The sequence below is a fragment of the Elephantulus edwardii genome, unplaced genomic scaffold (genome assembly GCF_000299155.1).
Source record: "Elephantulus edwardii isolate Elephantulus edwardi_28Jun2011 unplaced genomic scaffold, EleEdw1.0 scaffold00134, whole genome shotgun sequence".
NCBI lineage: Eukaryota > Metazoa > Chordata > Mammalia > Macroscelidea > Macroscelididae > Elephantulus > Elephantulus edwardii.
In genome coordinates, this window is record NW_006399884.1 from 9418325 (window position 1) to 9429482 (window position 11158).

The 11158-nt window shown below is 44.3% G+C and overlaps 1 protein-coding gene across 1 annotated transcript in view; it reads right to left on the reverse strand.

Moving 5' to 3' along the window:
• The window catches only part of GTF3A (general transcription factor IIIA), a 9650-nt gene extending 2383 nt beyond the window's left edge, over positions 1 to 7267 (reverse strand). The window contains exons 1-5 of the mRNA XM_006894091.1: positions 7156 to 7267; positions 6860 to 7065; positions 2583 to 2683; positions 1360 to 1456; positions 676 to 764 (exon numbers count right to left, since the gene is read on the reverse strand). Of these exons, the coding sequence (XP_006894153.1) occupies positions 676 to 764; positions 1360 to 1456; positions 2583 to 2683; positions 6860 to 7065; positions 7156 to 7267 (605 nt within the window). The remainder of the gene's footprint in view (positions 1 to 675; positions 765 to 1359; positions 1457 to 2582; positions 2684 to 6859; positions 7066 to 7155) is intronic.
• Between the last annotated feature and the right edge of the window lie 3891 nt (positions 7268 to 11158).

Consider the following 11158-nt stretch of genomic DNA (forward strand, 5'->3'; position numbering starts at 1 on the left):
CCAAAACAAACAACAAAAAAACACCAAAAACCAGAAACAAATGAAGAGACAAAAAGATGATCAAGAACTACAAAGTGCCTGGCTACCACTGACCATTCTGAAAAGGATCACAATAAGAGTCCAAGATAGAGTTGAAAATCCTAAACCACAATAAAACCAGGCTTCCTAATCTGACAAGAGACTGGTGTAACCCCTTAGACTGTAGCCCTTAGTCACCCTTCAGCCTGGCACTGAAATCCTGTGACTCAACTCAATTTTCAGCCAAACAACAGGCATCTAAGGTGAATGGTAACTCCAGGGAGGTTCACAATCTTTAGAACAATGGATCACACAAGATCAAAAGGACAGAATTTTCCCAGGGACAAAGTTCAGAAGGCAAGACTAATGGAAACAGGAAACACAAAAACAAAGTGGGTAAAGTGCTATTGTGTTGTGAGGATTGCAATCAGTATCACAAAACAGTGTGTATGTGTATGAATGGCTGAAAATGGAAAATGAATCTTCTCTGTAAACTTCACCCAAACCATTTAAAAGAAAAAAAAATGCCCGGTATATAAATTCCCATGTTAATACAGGGTTGGCTGAGAAATTATTTCAGACTAGTTTCATACACAGTATTTGCATTTCTTATTCACAAAGGAGAGATAAGAGATTCCAACCACTTAAAACACCTACTTGAACAGGGGTTCATTGGTGTGCTGGCACTGGTGGACTTTCAGCTGCTGATGTTTCTTAAAGGCCTTCTTACAACCTTCAGAGTCACACTGTAGAGAAAGGGTTGTTACTCATTCTTGAGGAAAAGCAAAGAATCCACAATGTGAAGTCAAACTGTCACAAAAACTACTTCAGAGATTATAGACTTCCTACTTTCACTCATCCAGCAACTATTAAGGCCCTATTTTATGTCAAAAAGCTTTATGGCATCACAAAATTTGAAAAAGCACAGATGTTTCAGTTGGCAGAGTCCACCAGTAAACAAAGCCAATTGCCATCAAGTTGACTGAACACATAGTAACTCTTTGAGAGCAGGGAAGAACTGTGTCCTGTGAGGTTTTCATGGAAGGAGATCACCAGGCATTCCCTCCAAGAAGCTTCTGGGGGCATTTGAATCCCTAACCTTCTGCTGAGTGGCTGAGCCTGTTAAGGGTTTGCACCATACAGGGGTCTATCCTATCAACGAGACATTCTAGTTAGCGTAATATTTGCTTTCAAAATGAAACCACTGTTATGATGGCAAACATTACTAGACTGTATGCAGATATCTGAGAGATTAAATTTAGCTGACAGAAATTTCAAAAACAGAGTGAAGCATAAGAAGGTTCCGACAACTTCAAGATGTAATCATCACTCTTAACTTACCACATACTGCCTTTGCTGGTTTTTGTGTTTACGCTCAAAATGTTTCTTCAAGTTTGATTGAGTGTTGAATTTCTGACCACAGCCACTAGCTTCACAACTGTAAGAGAGTTTACAAACCAAAATCTGAACCATGTGAGTATCCTCCTCCTTTATAAAAGCTACAGATTAAGATTTTACTTAGGAGTTTTTTTACTTAGAGTTTTGAATTTACTTAGAGTTTGATGATGTTATATCATCAGAGCAATGATGTCATTTTAGAGACTAAGGTGTGCTTGATCCTGGCCAGGGTCTTCACAATTACATGCTATGCATCAGAAAGCTTGACTATGATTAAGGATGATAAAAGAATCAATGTGTTTGAGTTGTGTTACAACAGATGAGTATGAACATACCATACGCTGCCAAGAGAACAAATGGGTCTGTCCTGGAGAGGGTGAAATCAGGTCATTCCCTGCAGGCAAGCACTGTGGCTCCATCTCATATTTTGGGCATATTCCCAGGAGGGACCAGTCCTTGGAGGAGAAGGACATCATGCTTGGAAGGGTGGAAGGACAGTACAGGAGAGGGAGACCATGATTGAGATGGATTAACACAGTAACTGTAGTAATAGGGGCAGGTGTGTCAGAGACAGAGAGATTGGCTTAGGATAGAGCAGGTTTCAGAGCTATTGTGTGTAGGGTTGTAGTTATAGTCAATTTGATGGCACATAACAATAAGCCAAATAACAAACAAATCTATCTTGGATGAAGTGTAGCTGGAGTGCTCCATAGTGGTAAGAATGCTGTACTCATACACCGGACACGTTACCTGGAGGGACTAGTCCTTAGAAAAAGGCATCCTGCTGGGAAAGGCAGAGGGTCACCAAAGAGAGAAAGACCCTCAACAAGATGGACTGTCATAGTTACTGCAACAATGGGTTTAGGCACAGTGGAGATAGTGAGGATGATACAGGATTGGGCAAAGTTTCAATCTATTATGCATAGGACTGCTATCAGCTGGAATGCACTTGAGGGGCCCTAACAACAAAGTTGCATATAATCTTGCTGGTGTTTCTGATGTGTTAGGTTCTAATTCCATGTAAAAGGAACATGACCCTACCCATCCTTCGCTACGCTCACCATCACTGCTATGTCTGAGCTCACTGCTGCAGCCACTCCATCAGTCCATCTCTTCAGGCACACAGGCCCCCACATCCACCCCCAATCCCAGAGGTCAGGACTCACACAAATGGCTTTTCTCCGGTATGGGTCAGGGCATGGCGGCTGAGATGATACTCCCTGATGAAGACTTTGCTGCAGCCTTCATAGTCACAAGCAAACGGTCTCTAGAAGGAAGAAAAGAAAACCATCCTCAGCCCTGTCCCAGTCAGCAAACACTGGTCTCACCTAAGGGCCTAAAAGTGGTGTGATAGGCACACCCATAAGGACATTTAGTAATGCAATGGTTAAATGCCTAGCTGCTACCTGAAAGGTCAGCAGTTTGAATCTACCGGCTGTTCCACTGGACAAACATACAGCAGTTGCTGCAAATAAGATTTACAGTCCATGGGAAGTTCTACTCTGTCCTTCAGGGTTACTATGCGTTAGAACCAGCTCAACGGTACACAGCAAAGCCATGACCTACCAACGCTGGGGCCCCTCCATACCTTCAGTGTGCTAGGTCCCTACCACCCAAGCCCAGGTGACCTCTTCCTGCAATTACACAGTAACAAATGCCTCAACGGCCCACAAAGCCACTCTGCTCATGGGTGGCTATTTTTTTAATAAACACACAGTAGGTTTTTCTTTTGAGAACAGCATTGGTGCCACATGCTAACCTGTTCTAACTTGCCTCCAGTGAGCCCTGCTGGGAGTGATGCAGTGGTTAAGCACGCAGCTGCTAACTAAAGGCCAGATGTGTGAACTTACTCCACGGAAGGAAGATGTGACAGTTTGCTTCCACAAAGAAAGCAAGGTTTCCAGCCGTCGAAAACCTGGCAGCTTCACTCCGTCCTATAGGGATGCTGTGAGTTACGATCACTTTAACAGCAATGGGTTATTTTAATCTGGTGTCAAGTTCAACAATCATCCCAGAGCTCATCTGAGAGCTCATCTGAGTGCTATCAGCTCAGCCCATTCCATCTACAGAGGTCTCTACCTTCCACATGATTTAAACTGTCCAAAACCTGAACCAGAAGAATCCAAAGGTTCTGCCTAAGCCTGGACAAGCCCAGTGTCAATGCCTAGAGAATGCCAGTCTTAGCCACAAGGAAAGGCATCTCACCGACAATTCAGTTTATTATGTTGTGTTATTGTTATGTGCCATTAAATCGCCTGCAACTCAGCGACCCTATGTACAACAGCTCTGAAACCTGCCCTGTCCTGAATCAGTCTCACTGACTCCAACACACCTACCCCCATAACCCCAGTTACTGTGTCAATTCACCTCACCCCGGGTTTTCCTCTCCTGTGCTGTCCCTCCACCATTCCAAGAATGATGTCTTTCTCCAAGGACTGGTCTCTCCTGGCCATGTGCTATAAGTATGTAAGACAGAGCTTCAAAATCCTAGCCTCCAAGGAGAAACCTGATTCCACCCTCTCCAAGACAGACCTGTTTGTTCTCTTGGCGGTCCATGGTATGTTCAAGACTCTTCTCCAGCAACTCAAGAAATTGATTCTTCCTCTGTCATCCTTTGTCAGAGCCAAGCTCTTGGATGCATAACAGGTAATTATGAAGATCATGGCCTGAATTAGGCTCATCTTAGTCTCTAGACTGGTATCTTTGCTTTTCAGAACTCTGGAGAGGTCCCTGACTGTAGATTTTCCCAGTGCAATTAGTCTTTTGATTTTCTGACTGCTGGTGCCAAGAATATTGATTGTGGAGCCAAGCAAACTGAAATTGTAAACAACCTCATTCTCTTTTCAATCTATCATGGTGTTGCCAATTGGCCCTGTGGTAAGAATCTCTGTCTTCTTAATGTTAGCTTAATACAGTTTATAAAATTTATATTCTATATTATAGCTAATGTTAGATGGATCTAGGCAGAAAACAAGACAGTATCAGAAGAATGTGCTTCATTGACTATGAAATTCAAAGACTGTGTGGATCCCAACAAGTTATGGCTGGCTGACTGAGAAGAATGGGAATCCCAGAACGTTTGATTGTGCTTATGTGAAACCGATACTTGAACCGAAAAGTTGTCAGAACAGAGCTAGGAGACACTGCACAGTTCCAAATCAGGAAGGGTGTTCATTAGGGATGTATTCGGTCTCCATACCTTTTCAATCTGTATGCAGAACAGATCATTCGGGACGCTGGACTGTATGAAGAGGAATGTGGCATCAGGATTGATGAAAGATTCATCAACAATCTGTGTTATGCAGATGACACAACCATGCTTGTTGAAATCGAGGAGGACCTGAAGTACTTGCTGCAGAAGGTCAAGGACTGCAATCTTTAATATGGATTGAAGCTCAACATCAGGAAAACAAAGATTCTCACCACTGGGCCAAGTGGCAGCATCATGATAGATGGTGAAGAATTTGAGATTATTAACAGCTTTAGTTTGCTTGGCTCCACAATCAACACTCTTGGTACTAGCAGCCAGGAAATCAAGAGATGAATTGCATTGGGAAAATCAGCTGTTAGGGACCTCTCCAAAGTAGTGAAGACCAATGATGTCAGCCTATGCCTGATCCAGGCCATAGTCTTTGCTATTACTTGCTATGCAACAGAAAGCTGGGCAATGACTAGGGATGATAGGAGGAGAATTGATGCCTTTGAGCTGTGGTGCTAGAGAAGAGTATTAAATATACAATGGACTGCTTGCTAGGAGAACAAACAGGTTTGTCCTCGAGAAAGTGAGACCAGGTTGCTCCTTAAACACAAGGATTCTGAAGCTTTGTCTGACATACTTTGGGCATGTTGTAAGGAGGCACCAGTCCTTGGAGAGGGATATCATGTTTGGGAGAGTGGAGGGACACTGCAGGAGGGGAAGACCTTCGATGAGATTGATCGATTCAGTGATTGGGGTAATGCGAGGGGTGTGGCAGAGACAGTGAGGTTGGCACAGGATAGAGCAGGGGTTAGGGGTCTTGTAGCTAGGGTCACTATGAGTCACTGTAGACTTGACGGCTCATAACAACAACAGTGACAACAATATTCTAGTGTAGTGACTGTCTTAAAAGTCTGCCAGCTGTTAGCTAAGATACAACTATCAGTCTTGACTAGTCTGGAGCAAGAGAAAGGCTGAAACTTAAGACTCAAATAAGAAACAAGAAAACTAAAGGGAGCTCTGGTGGCTGGCTAGTGGCAAGAAATTGTGCTGCAATCCTGAAGGTGGATGGTTTGGGTCCACCAGATGCTCCACTGGCAATCTCCTCCTGTGCCAGTTGATTCAACTGGACGATAAACAAGAAAGGGGGGAAAGCTAGACTACAGGTTAAAAGTGTCTTCAACTATGAGATCAGAAGAACTAGATGAACAGTCTAATCAGGGACACAGAGATGGAGCCAGAGAGAGATAAAATGGGAGCAAAATGTGGAACAGAATCTCTAAATCTTAAATAAACAGGGAATACTACCCTTGTTAAGACTAGAAGATGCCCCAAGACAATAGTCATGAGATTCACTTTAAACTTTGAACAAGAACCCCTAAAGCCACCTTTTAGCAGATTTAACAGATTGGCTCACAAAAGAATACACATCACCCCTAAACATTGTGCTGCTCAAGAAAACAAAAAAGACCAAAAATGAACAATGTTTTTACAAAGATGGAGACTGTTAAAGAGGGTAGGGAAACTAGATTAACAAAATAATAGCCAGAATCAAAGTATGAGATTTATCACCTACCGTGGGGAAAAAAAAATGTAACCAAAATCACTGAATGGTTTGTGTAGAAACTACTGCAAGGGAACCTAAAATGTGTAATGTAAAATCTTCACCTAAAACAATATAAGATTGTGTCTGTTTTTGTGGGTTTAAGTGAATACATTTAGCAGATGTTTGACCAAACAGCAAACAGCTCACAGCTCTGACTGCAACCATCAGCTCCACTTGGAACTTGATCGCATAGAAGATGGTGACAGAGCCCACAGGAGCCTAGGAGGCATCTCACAAGACGAGGGATTGCTGGCTGTACTGGAATCAACTCAAAGTGGACCCTCCAACAGGCTTTCCGAGGCTGTAACAGCATGAGGGAAGACGGCCCACCTTTCTCCATCCGAGCTGCTGGGGGATTCAAATAACTAGAGAGAGGCAACCTTTGGGTTAGCAGCCTAGTTTTGCAAGTATTAAGCCATCGGAGCTTCTCTGGAAATCTCAGGGGCTCAGTTCTACAGATACACCCAGCAGCTAAAATAGGCTCCACCCAATTGCTGGTTTATGGCCTCGCGCACCTATCAGGACTTCGGAGCGCATCGAGTACTCTCAGCACTAGGCGAGTCCTCAGGATTGGCCGCCAGGCCAGCGCCCCGGGCGGCGGGGAGAGGGGTTACCCCGGCCGGCCCGCCCCACCTCGTTACCTCCCCTGTGTGCTTGCACAGGTGTGCGTCTAGCTTCCAGGCCTTGTTGTAATTGGCACTGCAACCTGGGAAGGAGCAGATGAATCTCCTGGGGACCACGCCGGCCGGTGGGGCGCTCGCAGGGCTCTCGCTGGCCTCGGTGAACGCGTCGGCGATAGTCAGGGACGACACGGCCACAGTGACCGAGGCCGGCGGATCCAGGGCGCCTGGGTGTCCGCACCCAAATCAGGGGCGCAGCCACGTGCAGTGGAGAGATCCCGCGGGACGTTGCCCCACACGCGATGCGATCCGCGCACTTCCGGGTCCGCCACTGCGGTCGAGCTGCGCATGCTCGGCGAGGCCCCGCCCCGCGCTCGCTGAGCCCGCTAGCGTGGAAAGTGATCCCCGATCTGTGCTGCGGGAAACCATGCACCTTGAGGTTCCTTCTCCAGGAGGCGCCCTTCTCCGAGTCACACGGATCCCGTGGTGGTGCTGAGTGTGACACGATTCTCTTTAGCTTGTTCTTAGGAGCTATCTAGTCCCCTACTACTCAGAGCCACCCGATGATGAACAGATCGAACCTTGCCCTGTCCTGCGCCAACCTCACGATCTCTGATATAATCCAGCTAATTGACAAGTCACTGTATCAGTACTGTTAAGGGTCTTCCTCTCTTTCTCTGACCCCTCTACCTTTCAACAAAAGGCATATAGGTTTTTTTCCAAGGATTGGTCTCTCCTGACAACCTGCCCAAAGTACGCAAGACGCAGTTTCATTATCCTTGTCTGTAAGAAGCACCCTGGTCACATTTACTCCAAGACAGACCTGTTTGTTCTTTCGGCAGCCCATGGAATACTCAGTATTTTTCTCCAACACCACAATTCAAAGGCATCTGTCATTCTTCTGTCATCCTCTTCGTTGTTCAGCATTCAGTTATATGTTGTTGTTGTTATGTGCCATCGAGTCGCTTGCGACTCATAGCGACCCTATGTACAAGAGCTCTAAATGCTGTTCTATCCTGTGCCAACCTAGCCGTCTCAAATGCACTTATTCCCACCGCTCCAGTCACAGAATCGATCCATCTCATCCAAGGTCTTCTTCTCCTTCGCCGCCCCTCCACTCTGCCAAACATGATGTCCCTCTCCAAGGACCAATCCCTTCTTGCAACATGCCCAAAATATATCAGACGAAGCTTCAGAATCCTTGACTCCAGGGAACACTTTGGCTTCACCCTCTCCAGGAAAAAACCTGTCTGTTCTCCTAGCAGTCCGTGGTATATTCAACACTCGTCTCCAGCACCACAGCTCAAAGGCATCAATCCTCTATCAACCCTATTCACTGTCCAACTCTCTGATGCATAGCACATAATTGCAAAGACTATAGCCCAGATCAGGCGCACCTTAGTCTCCAGCCTGACATCGTTGCTCTTCAGTACTCTTGAGTTGTCCCTCACAGCCAACTTTCCCAATGCAATTCGTCTCCTGATTTCCTGGCTGCTGTTACCAAGAGTGTTGACTGTGGAGCCAAGTAAATTAAAACTGCTAACTATCTCAATCTCTTCACCATCATGCTGATGCTGCCAATTGGCCCAGTGGTTAGAATCTTTGTTTTCTTGACATTTAGCTTCAGTCCATATAGGAGTCTGTAGTCCTTGATCTTCTGCAGCAAGCGCTTCAGGTCCTCCTCAGTTTCAGCAAGCAGGGTTGTGTCATCTGCATAACGCAGGTTGTTGATGATTCTTCCACCAATCCTGATGCCACATTCCTCTTCGTATAGCCCAGCGTCTCAGATGATCTGTTCTGCATACAGATTGAAAAGGTAGGGAGACAGAATACATCCCTGACGAACCCCCTTCTTGATTTTGAACCATGTAGTGTCTCCTTGCTCTGTTCTGACAACTGCCTCTTGGTCCAAGTATAAGTTTATATAGAAAGTAATTAAAAAGAGCATGATTTAGACCAAGTGTAGCATAGTCTTTAAACTGATATTCTTGCTTCGTAGCACTTCGAGAAGTCTATAACAGAACACTTCCCCCCCAAACAACACATCTTTTGATTTCTGTGGATCCAAGATGAAATTGTCAACAGCTTCAATCTTTTCTCCATTTATCATGATGTAGCCTATGCCCTAGTTGTAAAGATTTTTGTTTTCTTGATATTCAGATGTATCCAACTGTCTTTGATCTTCTACAGCAAGTGTTTTAAGCCTTCATAGCTTTCAGCTAGCAACGTTATTTGCATAATGTAGGCTGCTGATAAGTCTTCCTCCAATTTTTTCATCATACAGATAGAATAGGTATGGAGAAAGGATACAACCTTGATGCACATCTTTTCCTGATTTTTTGTTCTTGTGTTCTGTTTAGACAACAGCTTCTTGGTCTAGGTCTAGGTTTCACATGAGTACAATTAAGTATTCTGAGATGCATATTCTTAATGTTTTCCATAATCTGTTATAACCCACATGGTCAAAATCTTTTCCTTAGTCAATAAAACATCTTTCGGGTAATTTCTGCCTCTAGTCAAGATCCATCTGCCGTCAGCATTCCTCGTTCCACAGCCTCTTCTGAATCCAGCCTGAATTTCTAACAGTTCTCTTCAATGTAGACAATTAAATTCTATGTACTGTTCCAGTCATTTTTAAATAATCTTCAGCCATTTTTTATTTGCATGTGATATTAATGATAATGTTCTATTAAGTCCAACATTCTGTAGGCTTACCTTTTTGAGGAATGGTACTAACTTTACATTTCAAATCTGTTCTTATCACTCTTTGCTATAATTCCTGCAATTCAGGTAACAACACTCAAGTGGAAAATGTAGTCTTTGAGTTCAGGTCTCCTGCAGGCGCCAGCCTTGCCTAACCATTGCAGGCTCTTTTCTGTCTTTGAGTTTCTGTAGCCCTTTCTTTAAGGAGCTTCTGGTGGCACCATGGTTCAGTAGATGATGAATGAACACATTCTCAGCTGCCAGGATAAAAGACCTGGTGATCCACTCCTATTTAGATTTCAGTCTAGGAAGCCCTATGAGGTGGTTCTACCACCCAGTGGCTCTTCCTTTCTGTAGCTGGAGTTGCTAGGTAGTGCAAAGAGTTAAACATTAAGTGACCAGTCAAAAGATTACCTGCTTGAACTTAACTCAGAAGCAAACTGGAAGACTTGAGAGTAGAGGGAGAATGAGAACTCAACAATCCACTACCTTTGATTTGAGTCTGACTCTGGGTGACCCTCCATGAGTGTTCCAAGGCTATACATCTTTACGTTCTCCCTTGGAGCTGATGGTGGAGCTGAAACCCCAGAGAGACATGGCCTTTGGATCAGCTACCCTGTAAAAGCACCCTCTCTATAGAATGTTGTTGTTGGTAGGTGCCACTGAGTTGTCTGTGACTCATAATCACCTATGAACAACAGATCTACACCTTGCCCCATCTTGCGCCATCCTCACCATCTCTAACACGCTCGAGCCCATTGTTACAGTCACTGTGTCAATCCTTGTTGAGTGTTTTCCTCTTTCTCTGACCCTCCACATTTCCTGATATAATGTCTTTTTCCAAGGACATATCTTCCTGACAACATGCACAAATAATATACAGTGCTTTTCTCCCTTGTCACAATTCAAATTCAATTCTTCTTCTGTTTTCTTTATTGTCCAGATTTCAGATGCATAGGAGGACCCTTGTTTGCTTGGACATCTGTAGGTAACCATTCCTTGGAGATCTCCACACACCTTGACTTTCCCTGTGTTGAGGAGTTTCCCAGCACAGGGACCTGCTTCCAGAGGAATTGCTCCACTAGTGACTTTTCATTCTTAATGATACTGTTCTTTTAAAAACATGTTTATTGTGGTACGTGGTGGCCCAGTAGCGAAGCAATAAACACTGAATTGATTCAATAGCATTGGCGATGGGTTAGAGACCTATGATCCAAAGACTACCTACCCAAGCCAGGGTCACTACTGTGGAGTCCATTCCAACTATTAGTGGACTTCTGTTGGTTTCTACGACCATAAATCTTAATAGGAAGAAATTGCCTCATTTTTCTTCTTCAGAGCAGCTGGTGCATTTGAACAGCTGACTTTTTGGTTAGCCATTCAACGTTTAATATATTGTGCTACCTGCACTCCTCCAAAGGCAACAGTGACCCCTTGGAGAACTGCATCTCATTCAACAGCCCAGAAGAGCAGGAGCCCTGCAGAGATTCACACCCTTTTTTCATGTCTTTGAACTTCCAACTGTAATGGATTCATTTTTGTGGTTGAAAATATTTACAGTAGAACACACACCAATTCAACAGTTTCCACTTAAAAGGTTCAGTGACACTAATGACG